Here is a 24,163-nt window from a genome sequence, read left to right on the forward strand (position 1 = left end):
CTCTCTCTTTCTCTCTCTCCCCTCCCCTCTGTTTCAGTCACTCTCTCCTCTTCTTTCTGCTCTCTTCTCTCTGACCATCCCTGCTCTCTCTCTCTCTCTCTCTCTCTCTCTCTCTCTCTCTCCTCCCCTGAAACCCCCTTCCTCCCCTTCTCTCTTCAGACCCACGACACACAATCCCCATCACCGCTGACGATGCCATCACTGGTTGCATAATTCATTGTTCGTTTAGAAGCAGCAGCAGCCACAAGCCCTGTGCTCAGCGGGAGATTGCTTCTTTTCCCTTTTCAACCATTGCACCCCCCCCCCCCCCAACTCCACTCTGAGGAGCATTGCTTTAGTCCATTGACTGAAGTGCAAAATCAGGTCAGGTGAAGACCATAGAAAAACACCCCAACTTTTCAAAGTCAGCCGAGCTCTATTCATACCACACACAGAGTGTGGATTCATCGCTGATTTGTTTGCTCAGAGCTTGAAGCCAAGCGTTCAGAAGGGCTGGAGGTCCAGAACTATTGGTCTTATTTCTGTGCTGTTTATGATGTATCATAGTAAAATGATATAGTTATTAAATTTTAGTTATGCTATATAGTGGGGAGCTATTGTGTACTACAAGGTAGGAGGTCAGTGTAAATGTGAAAATGTCTGCTACTGAAATTTCAGTTGTTAGCGATCTAAATTGGGGATTTTACAGAAAGTGGAACGAGCACAAAATTAGGAATGCAGTCAGTATGAGGTCATTGCTCACACAAATAGAAATGGTTATGTCCAGTGGAAATATTTTAGTCCTACTATTACTGTATTACCATTACTGTCTATTTCAGTCTTAGTTTGAATCATAGGCCATAGAGCAATGGTACCAATAAGACATTCCTATAACCATCTTTTAAGACCCAAAACATTGTCTTCCTGATGGCCTATGGAATCACGCATAGCTCTGCTTAACCCATGCATAGCTTTGCGCTGCACTCTGGTTTTCCCAGTAGACGAAGGTATATACTGTATGTACTTTTCCTTCACCCAGCTGTGTGTGTGTGCGTGTGTGCGTGTGTGTGTGTGTGTGTCAGGCCAGGTCTGTGCGTTCAGGGAATACAGTGAACAGAGGGGCTTAGCGGTGCTAGCGCTAACCTGTTGACCCACTTCCCCTTCCTCCCCGGTGGCTCCTCAGCTGCTGCTGCTGTCTGAGGTGGCGGCTAAACACTCCCATTTTGTCCTAGGCCATTATCAGGAGCCGTGCGCCGACACGTATGTTTAAAACATGTGCCGTGTGTGTGTCCCTAGAGGATTACGCTCTCTCTTCTTGCTCTGTTTCTCTTCCTCCCTCTCTCTCTCTCTCATTCACTCAGTCATTCATTAAAGCCCTATGTAAGTATGTCACATGCTAGGCTAATCACCCACAGTCATCTCTTATGAGTTTGAACCAGAAAAAAAGAGCTAATAATAAAGCGGAAAATCTAAACGTGATCTTTTGTTTAGAGATACAGTTAGAGCAGGCTTGTGGCTGAACAGGAGACTTGAACCTGGTGCTGTTTGCCGGGCTCATGCTAAGTGATTTCCGTGGTGGGGGTTAAACGATGGGTGGAAGATGAAGGGAGAGTGCAAGAGGGCTCTCTTCCAGGCTCAGTGTGTGGCGTCGCAGTCAATTGTGACTGGCCTGGCAGTGAGGCCAAAGCAGTGAGTCAGTTTCTGGAGCGCTGTGCTGGATGCTGTTGGTGTGTTTGTGCCGCTCAACAAATGAAACACTCAAGCTCTTGTGTATGGTTTAACCTTCTCTTAGTGTGTGTGTGTGTGTGTGTGTGTGTGTGTGTGTGTGTGTGTGTGTGTGTGTGTGTGTGTGTGTGTGTGTGTGTGTGTGTGTGTGTGTGTGTGTGTGTGTGTGTGTGTGTGTGTGTGTGTGTGTGTGTGTGTGTGTGTGTGTGTGTGTGTGTGTGTGTGTGTGATGGAGGGCATTGCACACAGGTGTATTGCTGTTCCTGTGTTTTTGTGTGTGTGTGTGTGTGTGTGTGTGTGTGTGTGTGTGCGTGCATGACCCTCTCAGTATGTTCAGCCCATGCTCAGGCGGTGCCCGAGGTGGTGATAAAGACCCCCTTCATGGCCCCACGGAGGAGGAATGCGCTAAAATAACCCATAAGCTGCCGCTTATTTGGAGAACACAAACAAATAAACACAGCGTCTCAGTCCTCACCTGAAAGGGACGCAGACTTCTTGCCTGCTTTAGAAAAAAGAAGGGGGGGGGGCCTACCGCAGCCCAGGCCCTAAACCCTCCCCCCCCAACCCACCCCTATTTTGGGAGCCTCTAAAATGACCTGTGTGTTAGAATGTTCCACAACATTCCGGTTGGGAGGAGCCGAGCTGAGGAGAGGGGGACCTGGGACGTGCGGAACGCCGGCCTAGTTTTCCAACAGACACCTGACTGTGGGCCTGCGCTGGAAAAGACTCTCCCCCTTAGCCCCAAATTAGTCCCTAATTGCTTCTCCATTCCTCCACCCCACACCCCCCCCCCCTTTTTTTCTGATGTGTGGCTTTGCGACAGGCAAATGGAAGCAGCCAGGCATCTCCGAGCCTGTGCTGTGATTGGTCTCCTCCTGTTCGTCTGGGATTTCCCATAAAACACCGCTCCTCACTCGTGTCTGGACGCTTGGGGTTTGGCATCATTTGCTCGTTACGTTCTCCATCACCGTTCCCCCACTGCTGCTCTGCTTAGCCTGCAATTGTCCGGTCTCCCTTCAAAAGTTTGTTTCGAAATTCTCAAGTATACTCCAAAGCTGTTTTTTCTCCCCCTCTCCCTCTGATACAAAAGTTCAGCGGCCTCCAGGAGTGTGAGCGGGCCAGCTGCAGCTGCAGAGCCACACAGAACACACTCGAGCCGGGCAACACTCTCGCTCCCGCTCCCGCTTGTCTCCCTCTCCTCTCCTCTCTTCTCTCTCTCCTCTCTTCTCTCCTCTCTTCTCTGCGCTCTTTGAGGAGGACTGAGGCATTTTCCAAGCAAGGCCTAAGTAGTGTTTATATGGAACAAGTCACATGGAGGAGCTGAGAGGGAAAATATTTTTGTTAAAGTCGGACTTGGGGGTTGGGGGTGGGGGGTGGGGTCTGGTTGGGGTGGAATGGGAGTTGGAGCTGGAGAAATGACTTGGATGAAGCCATTGAAATCACAGGTCTGTGTAAGCAGGGCTTTTATTTGAGTTGCTGATGAAGCGCTGGCGGCATTGGGAAGAGACCTGGCCCTGTTCTGGCACAGTGCTGGCCCTGATCTGGCATGAATTTACTGGATCTGCACCACGTTGGGAAGAAAACCTGTCCAACGTCAGCTAGTTGGATCAGCTTTCGCTCTCTTCCTCTTACTCTCTACCTTTCTTTCTATCTTTCTTTCCCCCTTTCTTTCATTCTTTCTTTTTGTCTTTTTTTCTTTCTGTCTTTCTTTCTTTCTCTCACCCTCTCATGTTTCTTCCAAAAAGCTGATGGAGATCTGCTGTATTGACATCCTTGCTGATGGCTCAGGTCTGAAATAGTGCAGAAATGACACATCAGCACCACATCAGGGGCTCATAATGTGGAGGAGCAGAAATGAAAGTTGTCTTTGATGACAAAGGACTGTTATGAAACTGGACTGGTTCATCATTGCCACCACCAGAACCGCTTTGAGGTTTGGAAAGAATCTAAACCAGACAGTCAGGACGCCTCCGCAATGATCTCCAGCCGGCCTCCCTCCTCTTCGAGCTAAGTCAGGTTTTCCTGTGTAACCCTCCCGCTCCAATCCCCCTAACCCCCCGCCCCCGCCCCCTTTCCCCCTCCACTCTTCATCCTATGAAGCAGCGATTCTGGTTATGTTCCGCCATATTTGTACTACCCCCAAGCAGTCCGTGGCTTAGCTCAGACGACAGGACCTCACTGTTTAGGTTTGGTGGGGGGAAAAAGGGGGATGTGGTGAATTTGAGGGGGGTGGGGGGGGGTTGGGGAGACGGGTAGGCAGTGAAGGTGGTGCGGTTTGGAACGCTGCCTTCTTCGACAAAAATAAAGAAAGAGGCAAGTGAAATAGGGGTTATATGTGCCCAACCCCCACCCCTTGTTTTCTTTTTTTTCTCCCCTGGTTTAACAGAACAAGATGTCCTTTGATGCTACTCAGACTAGTTGCATCACTGCCATTGGTCTGGGAACGGTGACCTGATCCAGCTGACCGTCTGGATGACGCGAGGGGGGTGGCACAGTTAGCCTTTTAGTCTCCGAGGTAGTGGGGCCAAGCAAAGGAGCCAGGTGGACTGGCAGACTGGCCCGTAAACAAACAAACAGAGTGACTGATTGGTATCATGTCCCTTGCTTGAATAAATATGCCCGCAGGAAGTCACACAAAGACTCTCTCTCAAGACTCTCTCTCTCTCTCACTCTCGCTCACTCGCTCTCTCACACACACACACACACACACAAAGCCAGACTGCTGAACTGCGGTGGCAATGGCAGCCTAAAACATATACAGTGCTAAGTGGAGAGACAGACCAGTCCCACTGCGGGCGAGAGAGTGCTTGGGGGCAGACAACTGTCCCATCTCAGATAGATAGATACCCACGGAGAGCATTGCCTCCCGGGCCCCTGATGGCCAGCTCCAGGTTGATGAAGGAGGCCTTCACAGGGTGGAGACAGACAGCCTATCTGTCTACTGTGTCATGACGGCCGTGCTGTGAAGGCCAATGCTCTCAGAGGCCAATTAGACAACAGATCTAGGAGGAGGTGTGGGGGCAGAAGGGATCAGGAGCCCCCAGCCTTCCTCCAAGAAGTGAGGAAAAGGAAACGGACTGACAGATAGAAGTGACGTTTCACTAATGGTGCCCTCGAGGAGCTTTTATTTTCAGTTTTTTTAACTTTTTTTTCTTTACATTTTTCAGTCTGTCCATTCTTTCGGCTATTTCTTTTTGTTCAGTTTGAAATGTGCAATGTCGAAGTGAAGGGGTGTGTGTGTGTGTGTGTGTGTGTGTGTGTGTGTGTGTGTGTGTGTGTGTGTGTGTGTGTGTGTGTGTGTGTGTGTGTGTGTGTGTGTGTGTGTGTGTGTGTGTGTGTGTGTGTGTGTGTGTGTGTGTGTGTGTGTGTGTGTGTGTGTGTGTGTGTGTGTGTGTGTGTGTGTGTGTGTGTGTGTGTGAGAGAGAGAGAGAGAGAGAGCTTTTTAATTATTCCACTATAGATTTTGATGATTGTTTCTGTAGACCTAATCAGAGACATTGTCTTCCCTCCTGTCTTTCAGCCCCGAAGACGTGCAGCCCGAAGCAGTTTGTGTGTAAGGATCAGGTGACCTGCATCTCCAAGGGCTGGAGATGCGATGGCGAGAAGGACTGTCCCGATGGCTCGGACGAGGGCTCGGACGTCTGTAAGTCAAGCCCAGACTTTTCCGCACATGCACGGCACATCTGTGCACATCTGCTCTCGCTGTTCATTTCCCCCAATGACTCCAGTTGCGAAATTAGCGTTCTCTGTTTAGGTTTCTTAAAATAACACGAATGGAGAAACCAGCTGCATGGACGTGATAGCAGTGGGACTGAAGTTTTTCTCTTTTTTTTCCTATTCTGACCTTGTGCCTATTATACATAAGGCAAATACGCCCAACTTTACCCAATGCAGGTTTTATCTGCACTTTGGCCCAATTGACACGTTTGGATTACTCTGTGCCATGTATAGCCTTAATTCTCTAAGAGATTTCCTTCTCAGAGAAACTAACATTTTCAAGTGGCCATCTAAGGTAAAGGGATAGAGGATTAGAAATTCGTTCGGAAACGTTGTTTTCTGCCCTGTTGGTCTGTTATTGTGACCAACACAGTCTATTTATGAGGACGTAGGGATTAAAGGTCCAAAGTCTACCAACTAAGTCTAATAACTCTGTGACCTGACTATTTAGCCTGGTTTCACCAGACTCTCTCATCACGTTTCACTTCGTGAAGAGAGTCTGGCTGTTCTCCGTTGGAAAATGTGCCCAACCCTTGTATCGCGATGGCCATAGACTTTGCGTTATCTAGAAAAATAGGTAAAATATATGCTCGCATTTGAACATGTATTACTTGTTTATCCATCTGTAGCGTCCACAAGTCATTTTTTTCCAGTAACTAATGCACAAATATGTGACTTCTCTGCACTGATCAGGATTTAATTATTGAACTGCCTTTGAAGTTGAATTGAAAAGAAGCCTTTTCAAAATTCTCCAGACTCCATGTTGTGTGCATGGTGCACATATCTAGCACATTCCCAGGTGTTGTCCCTGTTTTATTTATGTGATTGCTCAGACTGTTTGATACAGCATTGGCCCACTCTGACTGTTGTATAGTCTGCTCCCCTTCGTTGTTTTGTCTCTACTATACGGCTGTTTGTCAGCTGGAGAACCATTTTTCCTGAAGGTTAAGCCGTCGGTTCAAGGCTTCCGGCTCACCCGTGGGTTTGGTAGGGATCGGTGTGCGTCTGATTGCCTAGCACGCATGCAGTGTAATTGCTGTTATTGTACCTCGTTTGACAGTCGGCGTCCCTTCCTTTAAACATCCTGCGTCCTCGTAATCAAGTCTTTTAGCTCGGCACATGGTTTCGGTTCCTGCCTTCCACTCGACCGCAGGACACACAGGAAGTGGCAGGAGGAGAAAGCAAAAGTGTCTTCTACTGAAAATGTCTATTTTGGATCAGAATAAGGAATAAAATCTCATGTATACATTGCAACAGACCTGGTCCTTCGGGTTACAAACCACATATCTCAACAACGTGTTATTTAGTACAGTTTTGATTTTTTAATAGGAGTAAGTGTTTGCGACAACACATCATGATGCATTTGATAATGTTGGATCACTGTTTTGGTAGCATCTTTCATGTGGTTCTGTGCGGGTGCGTGTTTGTCTGCATTGGGGTTGCATTCGGTCCGATGCTGCATTCACGTCGCTCCATTATTAGATCAGACAGTTATCAGACAGCAGTGTACAATGTGTGCGGTCATTTTTTGCATTATGATGGCTAGAGTTGCGGAAAAATGAATTATGCGCTATACCTGCAATCCCGCGCTGAGATTTAGGCTGAATTTTTTGTTGTGATTATAAATCTTAGACTGTTGTAACTTGTGATGATGCACAACTGTAGGTTAGACCAATAAACTGTGGTAATCTGAAGGAACAGTATTATGTAAACAACGCTGCCTATTCTGTATGCATGCAGCAACTACCATTGGATACAGTGTCTTTTTTTGGCAGATTCTGTTCTGTGGTTCCTCACTCAAACCTACACTCAGAACAAGGAGAACTCATGTGTTTTATCTTCCTTGATTTGCATGTCCTGTAGGACTCTTTTCCTCGTCCCCTTGTTTTTTCCTGTCTGAAGGCTCGTTTCCTACACAATGCCCCCTTTCTACACAGCATCCCTGGCCTAGAAACAAATAAAAGCTGATTACCAGAAGTGCAAGTGTTGCTTAGAGATAAACAAGAAAAACAGTGTTGTTAGGGGGTGGACACGGAGAGCATTCCTAGGGCTAAACTGAGTGGATGGACTGTTAAGTGCTGCTAATCGCTGCATTATCAAAGTGTCCCCCTTCAACTCACAGCCCTACTCACACACACTCACACACACCCACACACACACACACACACATCATTTAGGATGAAATTGCTGTGCAATTTTGGATACTGAATTTTTGCTTCAACTGCTTCAAAATGTCAGGAGCCTAGCTAAGTTAGCAGTTTATTGCGAGTGATCTACTGAGGTTTATGCAAAGCAAAGTAAAGCAGGTTTTGCTCCCCATAATTAGGTTAGTTTTGCTTCTGAGTATTATTGAAGTTTATAACTGTTGTCCTACAACCATCAACACACACACACACACACACACACACACACACACACACACACACACACACACACACACACACACACACACACACACACACACACACACACACGCACACACACACTCCTTATTTTGTTCTCTTTTTTACAGTTCCAGCAACAGAATCTGAAGCATAGGTGTGAGGAATTGCACTCGCCACACATTTCCTGCTAAGATCCTGCTATAAAGACACCTTGAATGAGTCACACACACATAAACACACACACAGACACACAGACACACAGACACACAGACACACAGACACACAGACACACAGACACACAGACACACACAGACACACACAGACACACACAGACACACACAGACACACACAGACACACACAGACACACACAGACACACACAGACACACACAGACACACACAGACACACACACACACACACACAGTCTACTCAGTGAAAATGTGCTCACACACTCCTGGTGGAGACGGGTGTTTAATTAGATTCCTCTTGCTGCATTAAGATGGACTGCAGAGGAAACAGTGCCTAACTTCATCAGGCCAACGGCGAGCGAATCAGTGTCTTGCGCCCCACCATTCACACCCAATTGACCAATTCCCAAAGTTAGTCTTTCTCCTCCGTGGCAAATCCCCTTCCCTCTTTATTTAACCTTGAGACAGCAAGGGGAGAGAGGAAGGAGAGGGGGAGTCACTTCAGACAGGGAGAATGGAGGAGAACGGATGGGATTGAGTGGAAGAGCGAGGGAGGGAGGGAGGGAGGGAGGGAGGGAAGGAGGAGAGGAGGAGAGGGGAGAGGGGAGAGAGAGTCTGTAGCACACTGTCAGTCTGGAAGTCATTAAGCACTTGCCCAGAGGAATGGAGAAACCTGCTGTTGTGTCCATGACCTGTTTTTCACAAACGGAGGGCTACACAAGCCCAGAGATCTGCACCCTCTCTCTCTCTTTCTCTCTCTCTTTCTCTCTCTCTCTCTCTCTCTCTATCTCTATCTCCACCCCCCCTCTCTCTTTCTTTCTCTCCCCCCCCCCTCTCTTTGTTTCTCTGTGTTGTGGCGATAGCACTGACAAAATAGGAGAGGACGTACCAAAAAGGGGGGAACACGGGGAACTGTTGGAACAGTACAGAAGCAACAGTATGGCAGCTGTCCGCCCGCTCTCCCCTGTTGCACGCCGCTCTTGATTGGCTGCACAGATTGTACTAATCCAGGCTGGATCGGAGGCACATCACGCATTCCAGCAGAGCTCCAGCTCCACAGCGATGAATCACACGCAGGCCTATTTTGTGCTCTTGTGAGCAGCTGGGTGAAAAAAAAAACCTCACTGTGAAAAGCGCCACTCAAGGTGTGCTAACATCAACACCCTTGCCACTCCAAATTAGGGTCTGTTGCCAACCCCCGACTCGGTAAGAGAACAACCGAGTTAGAGAGAGAGAGAGAGATATGTAATCTTCCTGAGGGAGGGAGTTTGGTGCCCACACACACTTCGTTCATGAGTATGTGTGTGGTTCAGTTTGCATGCTTTTGTGTGTGTGTGTTTGTGTGTGTGTGTGTGTGTGTGTGTGTATGTGTGTGTGTGTGTGTCTGATGTTTGATTTGTGACTGTGTGTGTGTGTGTCATCTATTTTTTGTGACTGTGTGTGTGTGTGTGTGTCCGATGTCTGATTTGTGACTCTGTGTGTGTGTGTATGTGTGTGTGTGTGTGTGTGTGTATCCGATGTCTGATTTGTGACTCTGTGTGTGTGTGTGTGTGTGTGTGTGTGTCCGATGTCTGATTTGTGACTGTGTGTGTGTGTGTGTCCCGTGAGCCGCAGCAGGACAAGTGAAAATGCCCTCTGTTTGCAGGAGTGGGTCCCTGATGCAGATGCGCCAGTGCGCTGAATGGGCCGCGCATGAAAGGGCTGTATTTATTTATTTATTTACGCCGGGAGGGGTTCTGACTGTGCCTTTTGTCAGCAGCGCTGGCCATTACCAGTTCAAGTCAGACTCTGTGCCCACTGCAGCTGCCCTAAGCCCTTCCTATGAGGTCCACCCCCCACAAAGACCGGGTTTGTCCCGGTGCTACTGGGCCAAATAAGAGCGGATTGAAGGCACGCTAGCTGAAGGTCTGAACTGGCGCCCTGCTATTTGCATTTGCTCTGACTAAAAAAAGTTTTGAAGAAAATAAGAATATGTGTTATGCAAGCCAGGCCTGTTGCTTTAAAGCCCAGCGGAAGCTTTTTATTACCTGGCAGCTCTTTATTTGAGATTTCTGTGAATAGCATGGCTGGGTGCCCGTCCTGTGGAGACACTTTTCCCCAACAAACTCCTCGGCTGCACGGCGATCCGTGTGTCGCCGTGCAAAAAACAAAACGCCCAGTGAACTTTAGTCTCTCAGACAGGGAGTGGCTGCAATCATTTATTGTCCTGTTCTCTAATTATTGTTTATTTGCCACTGTCCAGAAATAAAAACAATTATAGTAGTTTATCCTGTTGACATTGGTGCATGTAAACTGTCTAGAAAAGCACCTTTATAGCTAAAATACCTTTAGTTTCTTTTATTGATGTCAAATGAGTTTTTCCATATGCTGGTTTATGACCTCTAATATGGTGGTTGCAGTATATAGTACTATTAGGTCTGTGAACAGGTGTTTTTATTTATTTTTTTACAGAATTTAGTCTCTTTGCTGGCGCCTATGGCTGGTTGCTAATGTACACAAACACACAAACTCAGACATGACATTGAGTTCACATACCCGTACGCACACTCTCTCGGACGTTCACGAGGAGTTCCCACGGACTCTACAAGATATCAGTCAGGCTGTCAAGGAGGCAGTGCCGGCTGTCGAGATAAAAGCCCTCACTTCCTCAGACTACCTGGCTCCTGTGTGAGTGTGTGTGAGTGTGTGTGTGTGGGGCTGGGGAGGGTCTTTCCCTTGTGCTTCGATCTTTCTCTCATTTTCCCGCACACACAGACACATGTGCACAGACACTGTAGGCACACATACACTGTGCACACACACACACACACACACACACACACACACACACACACACACACACTACTTTTTCCACATGGCCTCACCTGGAGTCTCCCACGTTGTCACTGAGCTCTGTGTCTTAACACAGGAAGCAGAGGAGACTTAATGAAACTGAGACAGTCTGATCAGGGGCAAAACAGCCTGTTTAAAGCTCTGCCTAGCCTGTCATTACCTTTGTGGGATTACGTGTGTGTGTGTGTGTGTGTGTGTGTGTGTGTGTGTGGTAAAGGAAGGGGGAGAGCAGGAGGAAGTATGTATGCCACCTTTTGGAGGCCTCCTCTCACACACACTCTCACACATATATTTTCAGACTTCCGTTCTCATTCATGCACTCTCATTCATTCTCTCTCTTTTTCTCCCTCCCTCTCTCTTACTCTCTCTCTCACATACACACACAAATAAACACACATACACTTACTCAGACATAAAGGGTTGGGCAACGTAAGAGGCTGAGAGACCATGACCAGCGGAACGTATTCATTAGATATGACAGGGGGCCTGGGGTGGAGGAGGGAGGGAGGGTGGGGGTGCCAGCAGGGGAAGGTGGGGCGGATGGAGTCACAGGCTGGCACTGGGCCCCTGGGTTCTGGGTAGCACACAGCCAGAGGGAAGCGTGTCGGGGGTTTCAAATCCACCCTGCATTATGTAATCTCTAAGGGGGCCTTCAGTGGGGACGGGGCAAGAGGGTAGTGGAGCCGGTAACAGAGGGGGTGGGCTGGGGCTGGGGCTGGGGCTGGGGCTGCCTTAAGGGGACAGAGGGTTATGTGAGGATTCCAGACACCCTCAGGCTAGGGTGACATTGCTCGCCTTTCGTGGAGTAGAGAAGGAGTGTTTGTGGTGATTGAAAAAGAACGTGCTTTGACATGCGTTCCACTTTTTTTGCGGTGATAGAAAAGATGGATTATTGGGACACACGCACACGCACGCACACACACACACACACACACACACACACACACACACACACACACACACACACACACACACACACACACACAGAGACAGCCACCACAGGCTACCCTTTTCATCTGTGTGTGAGGTGGCAAGACAAACAAATGTGTCTGTGTCTGTGTGGTGGGGAGGCCATTATTTTACTGATTGATGGTGCTGTTCCCCCGGTACAAAGCGAGGACCGCCTCAGCTCTGAGCTTCTGCTGTTACCCCCCCCCCCCCACACACACACACCCTCGTCTTTCTCTCTCCTACTCTCTCACCATCTCCTTCGCTCTCTCCTCTTTCACCACTTTCCTTGACGAGGCATCATTTGCATATCTCAGTGTTATACTGTAAGTGTTAATTAGCACTCTCCTTTGAACAGATTGGGGTGCCTGTTCAGAAGTTTTGTGAATGTATGATTATTATGGGTTATTTTTTTTGTCCTCTTTCCTTCCAAGTTTCTTAGTTTTGGATAATTTGATATAAAAGAATGCGGAGGCTTTTATTATGCTCCGAAGGTTGCCCGTGAAGTCCCACAAAGGAATACTAACGATGTGAATGGCCATTGCCCGGTCAGTCCCGGACACCAAAATGGCACAGGCTGTGCTCTTGCGAAATGTAGGGGTGCAGACACCATGACACTTTGGTATTGTGCCTTTTCTCTACAATTCAAAGAACATGCATTAAACCCAGCCGCTAATGACTCTGCGATTTGTTCCACAGCGAGGAACGGCTATTATTTAGTTTTGTGTTATTATGTTACGGAATAGCGTTAATTTCTTTCCATCGTGTCATTTGCTTGAATGACTCATTTTTGGTTCAGTGGAAATATGTGTGCCAAAATGACAAGCCATTACAGGCATTTAGTGGATCACAGTTATTGATGCAGCCGGTGCTCCTGAACTAGTCAACACACAAGAAAGGTGTGCGTGTGCGTGTGCGTGTGCGTGTGCGTGTGCGCGTGCGTCCGAGAGAGAAAGAAAGAGAGAGAAGGATCCAAGAGATTTATTTGTCGTATACATACTACATTTTAGTCTATAATACTAAAAATGACTTAAATGAGATATAAGCCTAGTCAACTCCATGCCTGCGAAATGAGAGGGAGATGATGGAGAGATGAAGGAGGATGTTTGTATAGAAAGTAAGGACCTCCACATTTGCTCCATTGCTTCCTCTGCATGTTTGTTGTGTTTGTAGTGTTTGTGCTTTGACTCGGAGATAATGAGAGGATAGTCCAAACATACAGTACTCAGTGTGCCTTCACCTCTAAATGAGGATGAGAAGAAGGATTAAAACCATTTCAAATGCTACACAAATGTTCTGTGTTTATGCATGTATACTTGTTTGTGTGTATGAGTATACTGTATGTGTTTAAAGAGAAAACAACCTTGCTCTAGTTTTGCTTTGATGACTGGGTGTTAGGAAGGCGCACAGTATGAAGTGGATGGGAGGTAGTGCCATATCTCCAGTGTGTGTGTGTGTGTGTGTGTGTGTGTGTGTGTGTGTGTGTGTGTGTGTGTGTGTGTGTGTGTGTGTGTGTGTGTGTGTGTGTGTGTGTGTGTGTGTGTGTGTGTGTGTGTGTGTGTGTGTGTGTGTGTGTGTGTGTGTGTGTGTGTGTGTGTGTGTGTGTGTGTGTGTGTGTGTGTGGGCGTGTGTAAGTGCACGCGTGTGTGTATGTATGTGCCCTGGCCCTATCCCTGTAGCACATGTTTTTCCTCACAATGTGACCGTCAGAGCTGGAGAATTGTAGCTCCATTGCTCTCCATGAGACATATAGTATAGGTGGCATGTTGTTATGTATACTTAGATCTTACAGTAGATTTCATCTCTTGAGTTTTGTTAAGACTTGGAAATATTAGAGGCAATGCACAGTGTGAACACTCACACTACTTGTCAACACACACACACACACTCTCTCTCTCTCTCTCTCTCTCTCTCTCACACACACACACACACACTCACACACACACATCTGCACATTCATGTAGATCTTGAAGTTGTTGCAATCCCTCGTATCCTCTTTGAGTGTGTGTGTGTGTGTGTGTGTGTGTGTGTGTGTGTGTGTGTGCGTGGTGCCATTTCACACCCGGGGAAAAGATGTCTGTGTACTCCAGCTGAGGCGCCTTAGGTGGGATTTGAGAGGTGGATTTCGGTGGCCCCCTGCTGTGCCCGTCTCTGCCAGCTGCCTAAATACCACCCTGGCACGCCTGGGGGGAAAAAGGAAGTCAGTGTGACATCCCAGACAGCAGCATATGCTGGGATGTACTTGGGCATTGACATGGAACAGATCCATGCCAGGTGAGGACCAGATCTGGGCCAGACCCCCATCAAATCGATGGCTAGCTCCAGGCTAAAGCAGGGCCAAGGACTTAGTCCAGGGACAGCCTCTCACAGCCGCCCGTGTCTGGAGCTGTATGCCTTAGCTGAGACGGCAATGAGGTGGGTCTCTGCTGCTGAAATGCTAAGGTCACATAGACACTTCTGAATTAATTAGCCTCTACACACACACACACACACACACACACAGACAAGACTCAGGCGAGCAGACACAAGCAGGGCTTGGCGTGCTGTGGACGAGACGGCCCTTGAAAACGTGGCCATGGAAATATTACCTTTTCAGTTTGTGTTGGGTGTTCGGTGTGTTTTTGTATCTGGTTGTGCCGGTATGGCGGGGCATGAGTAATGTCTGAGCGAGGGCTCAGAGGGCCGTGGCGTGCCGTGCCTGAGTGGTGCGGTGGACGTTCGGCAGGTGAAATAGTTTTCCTCTGAATAGAAGCGAGTCGCCAATCCCACAGAAACCCCTCGGAATGTCTCGGATAGTTATTAGCTTGTTAAACTGATTCAGTCATGTTGGGGTTGAGTCTGGATAATGGAGGAATTTAAAAAAAAAGAATGGCAAAAAAAGCAATTATCCACAGAAAAATCACATTTTTACATCAGTGGTTCGGTACGTTTGTCTGGAGAGGCGGTAAGAAGCCAAGCAATGTGAAAAAAATAGGTACCATCTCCCGTGTCTGGAATGTGTTTGTGTTCTGAGCGGTTGAGATGTTGCCTGTCAGGGCTCTTGAGCGTAATAGCCCCAATCAGCCTCAATCAGAGGAGATGTTGCCCATGATGGCTTTAGCCAAGATGCTAACGGCGATGACACAAGTGCCGCCTCTCATTGTTTCCCAGTTTTTTCCGTGTGTTGTTTGGACTTTGTGTGCTTGGTTGTGTAACAGCTCGCATGAGAACCGAGGCTGGAAAACTTAGTGGAGCATCAGTGAGAGGCAGGGGGTTACAGGTGGCAATATGAAGCAGATGCTGGGCTTTGCGCTCGGCTTGGGTGCCTCACAGAGTGAGGTCTCCGCTTTGCTTGTGAAGTACGGCAGACCCCTGCCATACACATTGCAGATGTACGACCCACATGACCTTTTTTTTTTTTTTTTTTTTAAAGCCTACGAGTTTAGCCGGAATGGGAGTTTGTGCCGGCAAACGGCATCCGTAGCCAGTCAGGTGCTATATTTTGGCTCTGTATCGCACATCTAATGCAGCTCAGAAAGTAGCAACCGAGCCCCTTTTTTGCCCCCCACCCCCCGTGTGCTTCTTTTTAGGACTCTGATGTGCTTATCGTGTCTGTGCACATTACTGCGGCGCCGTGCCCGCTTTAGTGCGAGTTCTGTTGGAGCCGATTTCAGTTAGTAGGCTGTCGGCAGAGCTGTGGTGCAGGTTCACAACAAAAGTGAGAGGAGGAGGAGGAAGAGGAGGATTGGCTGGGCCCTGGTGCAGCGCAGCGCTACGCTACGCTAATCTAAAAACATGTCGACTTAGCCTGTGGGCGTCTTAGCACTGAGTCCACTGACAGCAGACAGCCGTTTGCCGTCAGAAAAAAATAAGGAAGGCATTAGAGAGCACTCATCTGAGGTGTCAGCTCTTGGAACATTCCTTTTCTTTCCTTCATTCATGTGCTTTTTAAAAAGAAAAAAAAGCCCTTCCAAATGACCCAGGTCAGGGTAGGTGTAGCAACACGGGGAGGCCTGTATCACACGAAACCACTTTGTGTAAGTGCCAGCAGATCGTTATCCTAGGCGTGTTTTGATTGTGCCGTTGTGACTCAGATGAGGCCCCCTCAAGTCACCTGGAAAAGGTATTGTTCTGACATTCTGCCAGATCCCTCGCAGCCCCGTTGTTTTGTCTCAACCACTGATCTAGTCATTCCTGGCGGTAACTCGCTTCAGCAATGGCCTGGCTAACAGGATGACACAAAAATGTGTCAGGACTACTCATCCTTTCAAGTTGACAGATCCACAAAGCCATAGCCAACAGTTGAGAGCTGCAGAAGTCATTGTTATGAGCGTAATTTTCCGCTACCATAGCTCTTTATTGATTAGTTGTGTCATAGGGAGTGTTCATAATTTCAATCTGACACGCTCTGGACGCTCCAAGAGTGCAATGCTCTGAATAAACACACGATAATTCCGAATTTAAGAACGGTTCAGTGTGCTCGGAGCGCTCGGAGTGGCAATTTACGAACGCATCCATAATCTGTTATCTTCTGTATGAGAAATTGGAATGCCATCCTGAGTGGCAGTTGCAATTATTAAGAGAGCTTGACCTTTAACCTGACAGGAGTCATGTGTTCTGTGAGTGACATCATCCATTATGCGAACCACATCGTCGTAGGTGACTTCAGGCAGGTTGCGGAGAGATTTGGTCCAGACTTCGGGACTTGGCTCCGCAATGATAAAAAGCTAACCGGAACAGTCGTATCGCTACTCAGAGACATTCTTCTGGTCTTCAACTGTTGCATGACATAGGCCTGTTCCACTGCTTGGTTGAATTTCCCATGGTCACATTTTTTGTCCGTATCACACTTGTGTATCAATTTGCCGAACTCGTTGTGAAGATGGAGTGTCTGTTGCATCTCAGTGAAGATTGAACTGTCATGTTGCATCTCAGCTGTAAAATACAGACATTTAGAACATAGCAACATTGTAGCATATGACGAAGGTGGCTTTTAGCTAGTCGGATGACTGTAGGCTAAGTAAAATAGCTAAGGTGTCTCTCTTCACTGGCTTGTCCTGGGTTCAAAGCCGTGTAAAGAGAGAGTTTGGACCATAGATATTAGAAAGCTAGATATCGCATTGTCCGTCGAGTTCTATTAGGTGACATAAGTTAATGCAGCTGTCATATTGCTGGGGGCAGCACGTTTACTGTCTATGGGCAACACTTACCGACAATCGGACACCTGTCTGATTTTCCAGTCAGAGTCACATGCTTTTCCATTGGCCTTCAGTTGTTGTTGCCCTCACCAAGATGGTGGCGCTATTTACATATGTCATGGAGCCCGATGTGGTATCTAGCTTTTCTAATATCTATGGTTCGGACAACTAGGGAATCAAATGTTCTGAGCTATACTGTTAGCGATTGGTTCCGAGGTGGTCACATGGGTCATGGATACCATGTTTCATCCCAACATTCAGCAGAACCCCATTGACATAGTACAGAGAACAGAAGAAAGCATATCTGAATTATTAAAAGATACAATTATTTATTTAAAAAGAAGGGAAAAAAATGCAACTGTTGCGCGTGCGACTGCAGGGCAAGACCGGGAAGTGGAAAACAGTTGCACAATTTCCCCAGTGACTCAAAAAAGCAGAAAGAATGGGAGCAGAAGGTCAGGAGACAAAACTGGAGGGCTAATAATTACTCAATATTGTGTGAGGTAAATGTCAATTCCTCTCTTCGAATTATGATAACAAATTCCATAGGAACATGAGAGCAATACCACGTCGAACGAGCATGTCTTTGAGTGAACCGAACACTGTGTCGTCCATTATCCCTTACTTAGTGGCTGTGATTAACGATTAGTCATTCCCATTGTTCTTCAACTGTTGGAGCGAAGCTTCTTACTACACATTTTCCAGTGGTTGACCTGTCTGTTCGAGCTCTGGCTTACAGGACGAAGCATTGAAATAAATGTGCACTGCTGAAATCCCACAGGAAATCAGAAGCACCTGTTTGTACCAGCAGCCACAGAAAGATACCACATCAATGAACTGTCTCTCTTTTTCTCTCTCCCTTATGCTCTCTCTCTCTCTCTCTTTCTTAGTCTGTCTCTCTCTCTCTCTTTTTTCCCCCTCAGTCTCTCACTCTCTTTCCTCCTCTCCCTCTGAGTGAATGGCATGCAGCTTCGTCATCTGCGCCCCGTGTGTCACGTTCGCCATGTGACGTGTCTTACCGCCAGGAGCTCCATGCGCCAGCGGGTCGGCGGGCCGCTCGCAGTCCCCACAAACAATGGCTCCTCTTCGGGACTTATCCTCCCCTTGCGGCCCTTACGTCGCATGTGATCACATATTACATCAAGAAGCTTAAGGACTCAAAGCACACCGGTGCTAACCCCGACCACAGGCCATTCCAAAGGCTATTTGGAGGCTTTCGTAGAGGCAGTGCGAACCCGTGCCGAAGTACGTCAGTCTGTGCAGTGATGGAGCAAGTTGGCCTCGGTTTTCGTAAACAGTCATGTCTTAGGTGCTCCAGTTTGTGCGGTGGAAATGTGACACGTGTTTGGACAGCTTAATGTCTTGCAGTGTTCTGTTTCTTTTATACAATTGACATTGCTGTCGACCAAAATGAATTATGTAGTTTTTCACCACACAACCAATAAGCAGGACAAGGCATTTCTTGGCTCGTATTTCATTCAGTATGTTGCTGGTATCTAAGTTTCTTGCATGGTTTAGACGTTTGCATCATGTTATTTGGCTTTAACTGTAGAAAGGCTATTATGTCAGGTGTGGTAAGAAATAAATCACACAAACAGACCATACCTCAGTTACGGTATTGCCGTGGTTGGATAATCAAATATCCGGATAACATTCAAAGCATAGAAATTAGAATGCTAATATTCCTAATGTCTCTATCCCTATAATAGCCAACAAAGGAACTATGAACTTGTTCCTTCCATTGATATTTACTACTGCTAGGAAATGCTAAACTCTTCTAGTGTAATACTGATATACTGAACGTGTATCTAATAAAAAACTGTATGTTGTTCGCAGTAATACCCAAACTGGATGATATTTGAACCATCCCGTTCTTTAGGACATGCTCCACACTGCAACGTAGCACTGGCACTCTGCAGTGTGTAGGCTTGAAGCTCAGTTGAAACTGCCCCCCAGAGGAGAGGCAGAGTGTCATTTCCAGATCTGGGTCGCGGGGCCTGCTTCGTGTGCATGGAGGCTCTCTGGGCTGAATGAGCAGGTTTCTGGCGCCCGGCACCCCTCCGTTGAGTTTTAAAAGGCCCTGTCTGATTCACATTATCAGTGCGTTTTTCACTGAAGCTGGGCCAAGCCAGAGCAAGAATAGAGCTCTATGGAGAGCGCACTCCTTCCTGTGCATGGGGTGATCCCCCCTCCCCTCCCCTCCTCTCTCTCACTCTCGTTCTCTCTTTCTCTCTTTCTCTCTCGCCCTGTTTCTCTCTTGCTTTTTCCATCTGCTTATGCCAGTGCTGCTTTCCTGAACTTTCTTTGAATGTTGCTCGCTCTCTCTCTCTCTCTCTGACACTTTTTCTTTTAAAATGTATTTGCATCCAGTACCTGTTTCTTCTCCATTATTCTTTCTTTCTTTCTTTCTTTCTTTCTTTCTTTCTCACTTCCTCCGTCCCCTCTCTTTCACCCTCACTTCTTTATGACTTAAAAAAAAAAATGGGTCAGCAGATGTTAGAAAAGCAACCAGAGCACAATGGAGGGAGAGAAGAGAAGAGAGAGAAGAGAGAGAAGACGGGGAGAGGTGCGGCCAACACTAACAGTTTGGATTGCTGCGTAGGCTGGGAGATATGGACCCTTAAGACACAGAGTCCTCAGTTGGGGACTTTTTCATGCACTTTTTCATTCCATGAGTCACGTTCAGATCCCAGCAGTGACACGTAAGAAACACGCGAGTTGAGAGTCAGGGAGCACTTTAGCGCTCAGGATATAGTGTGTTCTCAGCTGCTCTCTCTCTCTCACTCTCACACGAACATAAAAGCACATTTTGTATTAATTATAGCACTCGCACTCTACACATTCAGGTGGTGAAGCTTTTCCTTTTTCCCTTTTCCAGACCATTTAGTTGAAACTGATTTACTTTCCGTTTCTCATTGGACTGTCTACATGTCCCCAGCCTGTTTTGTTGTTACATAACCATACAGAGAGAACATCTCACAATAAGCCCAGTACAAAGTGTATCCCCATTTGCTTGCTCAATATTGACTTGAAGATACAAAAGCCTAATTAACTGTTGGCTAGCTCTCGCATTAAGACTAGCTGCTGTCCTCCGTTCCCAGGCCTCCCTTAACTTCACAGACTTTCTATTGCAGCAGCACCTTGTCTGAACAGGATGTTATTTTTCTTGTTGCAATTAAATGTCTTTTTTGAACCCCATTGCGTAATTTCCCAATCAGAGCAGCAGACTTGCGAATAGACCGAGTCTGGGATGACTCAAAGCAGCAACACAGGATGCTATGTTACCCACAGCGCTGCTGCAGTTTGAGAGAGAGAGAGCGAGCGAGCGAGAGAAGTCGAGGCCCATGGAAACAAACTGTGCACCTTGCAAGTAAACAGTGATTTCATGACACGAGCGTGACCAAACCAACATTAGAGCTTAACGGCATATTGTTAACAATACCCTAAATTACAGTGGTGTGATAATTTAAGTATCGGTGTGGCCTAGATGATCATAAACAGTCCCAGACAACTGCTGGTAGGCCAGAGGTGACATGTTTTCTGTTTGCATTACAGGAAGTGTAACCGCCAAAAACGATCTGGCAATAGAACAAGTGATTTGGGTGAGAGGGTTGAGTGATGTCAAGAGATATTATGGCACAGTTGGGGAGGGTGCCATTGCTGCTGCATCATTTAGATTTATTTTGGCTCCCCGGCAGTCATTCCACATACCCATTTCTTTTGATCCTATAAGCCCTCTGCTGCATCTTAGAAGGAGGTGGAGGTTGGGTAGAGGTGGTGGTGGCATTGGACGGGTGGGTGGGGGTCGTTTCTCTCTTTCTACGGTGTTGGTGGACTTCACTGTTTATCATGTCTGCGTGAGTTAGTAACCTTCATTATATTTAGCTTTCATTTAGCCTGAAATGCTCCCTTATTCTCTGTAATTATCGTGCGTAACCTCAGGTATTCTCTGACTAAAGGGCTGAGATGAGCAATGGTTGCTGCTCAGCGTTTCATATTGCGCAATATAAACGCTGTCGTGCTCCTACTGTGGGTATGTATGTAGCAGTAGCTTTTCTGTTCCCTCCTTTGTTTGTTTGTTGATTTGATTAAGCATCACATTCATCATTTCTGAGATGCCTTCAAATCCCCAGCCCAGTTGAAAGCTTGACATCTGCATTAGCCCACACACCGTCACATCTCCTTTATGCTAGAAGAACAAGGTCTGCTGTGAAAATAAAAAGATCCAAAGCCCTTCATTCTTGCGACGTCGCACGTCACCCAGAGGTGGTGAAAGTGGTGCGATGGTGGTCACGGAACATGGCAGATTTGGCGTTCTGCACCGGCAGGTTTCAGGCATTATCCTGTAGATTTCTGCTGATGCCTGTTCTTGTGCTGGTTTAGTTGAAGGCAAACGCCAGTCGTGGGTCACGTTACTGGTTGGGCACATGCAGATACTCTTTCTTACTCTCTCTCTTACACACACTCTCTCTCTTACTCTCTCTCTCTTACACACTCTCTTACACACACACTCTCCCTCTCTCTCTCTCTCTCTCTCTCTCTCTCTCTCTCTCTCTCTCTCTCCCCCTCTGTGTATAAGCAGGGCTCAGGAGTCTCTGGGCGTGGCTAATCTGACCAGGGGCTAATCGCCTGATTGCTGCTGCTGGGGCTGTGGAACGGCCATGTTTATGTTTCATTGGGACTTGTTAGGGCCATGCTAATCACGCTAGCAATGTTAATGCTTCACAGGGTTTCTTTGTGTGTGTGTGTGTGTGTGTGGAAGGGGGGGGGGGCATGTGTGTGTGTGTTTCTGACACAGTCCTTCGTCTTTCACTTCTCCCTTCCCAATGTTGTCCTGAAGATGTTGGTTGCCATGGTTTCCCCCTATGGTAGCAATGACTTTTTACTAGGGGATGTTTGGTTCTCAACTCCACCAATGTATTTAGGGCAACGGTCACAGCAGAAATGTAGCAGCAATTAACATGAAGAATAGGCATATTAAGTATTTTGTAACATGCTACATGTACGCCTACGGAGTAGTTTAAATTCATGTATCAGAAATAATTGAAATACTATGCATATAAAAAATAAATACTATGCATATTAAGTACATTATGTTCTCTTCAATGTATTATAATGACTTTCTTTGGATATAAGGTGTGATATTTGAAGGTGTTTTTCTTTGTCCCCTGCAGGTCCTCACATCCGGGTGTCCAAGTGTCCCCCCAATGAGTATCAGTGCCAGGGGACGGAGGTGTGTATTCACATGAGCAAACTGTGTAACGGCGTCCCAGACTGCACTGATGGAGGAGACGAGGGACCACACTGCAGAGGTACTGTACACACACACACACACACACACACACACACCATACACACACCATACACACACCATACACACCATACACACACCATACACACACACACACACACAGACACACACACAAACACACACAGACACACACACAAACACACACACACACACACACACACACACATTCTCCACACTGCAGCGTCACTGTGGCTCTTCTGCATCACAGCTGAGGAAGACGGGGAGTGTCGGGAGGAGGGATAGAGAGAAGACTTAGGCCCTCTATGTGTGAGATTTGGTAGGAGCTGTGTGGTGTGTGTGTGTATGTGTGTGTGAGTGTGTGAGTGACGTTGTGTTTGCGTGAGCCTCTTCTGAGGGAGAGAAAGAGAGAGAGGGAGAAAGAAAGAAAGACAGCGAGAAAGAGAGAGGGAAAGTTTAACAGCTTTTGATGCAGCCATCAGAAACCACATCGCAGACACACCCCTCACACCCTACTTGTTTGTGAGCCCTGAGACTGGTGATTCATAGTGTGTGTGTCTGTGTGTTTTGACGTGTGTGTATGTGCGCATGCGTGCCTGTGTGTGTGTTTAAACTTCACATCTGTTTATTGAAAGAAGGTGGTGTCTCTGAGGTGAGGAACCTGAGTCACTCTCATGAGTACATATTCACACACATGGACACACACACACACACACACACACACACACACACACACACTGTTTCTGATCTCTGACTAAGGCCTAAGCTGTCATTACACCCCTCTCTTTTGGTCTATTTAATGAGTGTGTGACATTTGAGACTCATAAATTTACCCTGTCTCACACAAGCACTAACATACACACTTTCTCACACATACTCAACATGTTTTCTCACACACATATCAAACTCACCAGCAATTATAAGCTCTTACTCAATCTCTCTTACTGTCTTTCTCTCTCTCACACACACACAAACACACACACACATACATACAGTACACACACACACGCACAACGCACACACACACACACACACGCACAACGCACACACACGCACACACACACACACACACACACACACGCGCGCGCACACACACACACACACACACACACACACACACACACACACACACACACACACACACACACACACACACACACAGAGACACACACACACACATATACAACCACACACATCTGTAGCCATACTAGTCCCGCATTTAAATCAGTTTTTTTAGTACATTCCCAACATCAAGGAGGGATTATCTAAACAATGGATTGATTAATGCTTTGCATACACATGGATACTTTACGGTACACAACAAAGGAATTAGGCATATCATAAATCCTGATGAGAGTTTTCTATGGCATCACATATAGTAGCACTATACACTCTTACAAGCCCTCTATGACACATTCACTTTCCTCTGTAGGGAAAGCACCAAACGTGTGTGTATGTTGACATACAGTACTGACTACCGGGCCATTTTTTGCTGCCATTTCTGCTATCCCCAGCTTATACAGTACGTGAAGTAATCAACCATCTGACCACACACCATGTTGTAGGGTTTTACCCTCTCTCTTTCTCTCTCTCCCTCTCTCTCTCTCCTCCTCACACACATACTCTGTCCCTCTCTCTCTCTCTCTCCTCCTCTCTCACATACACTCTGTCCCTCTCTCTTTCTTTCTCTCTCTCCTCCTCTCTCACATACACTCTCTCTCTCTCCTCCCCTCACACACACACACTCTGTCCCTCTCTCTCTCTCTCTCCCCTACTATCCCTCTCTCTCTCCTTCTCCTCTCTCATATAAACTCTCTCTCTCCTCTCTCTCACACACACACACACACACACACACACGCTGTCCCTCTCTGTTCCTCTTGCTCTCTGTCTGTGATGAACGCCGCCCCCATCTTTTTAATTAGTCACATCGCTCCATCATCCCTC

At 47.1% G+C, this 24,163-nt stretch overlaps 1 protein-coding gene across 1 annotated transcript in view; it reads left to right on the top strand.

The window, feature by feature from the left end:
• The window catches only part of LOC134092593 (low-density lipoprotein receptor-related protein 1-like), a 160,608-nt gene that overhangs the window by 16,890 nt on the left and 119,555 nt on the right, over positions 1 to 24,163 (top strand). Inside the window, exons 2-3 of the mRNA XM_062545572.1 lie at positions 5,225 to 5,347; positions 22,125 to 22,262. Coding sequence (XP_062401556.1) covers positions 5,225 to 5,347; positions 22,125 to 22,262 — 261 coding nt within the window. The remainder of the gene's footprint in view (positions 1 to 5,224; positions 5,348 to 22,124; positions 22,263 to 24,163) is intronic.

Source organism: Sardina pilchardus, chromosome 9 (genome assembly GCF_963854185.1).
Source record: "Sardina pilchardus chromosome 9, fSarPil1.1, whole genome shotgun sequence".
NCBI lineage: Eukaryota > Metazoa > Chordata > Actinopteri > Clupeiformes > Clupeidae > Sardina > Sardina pilchardus.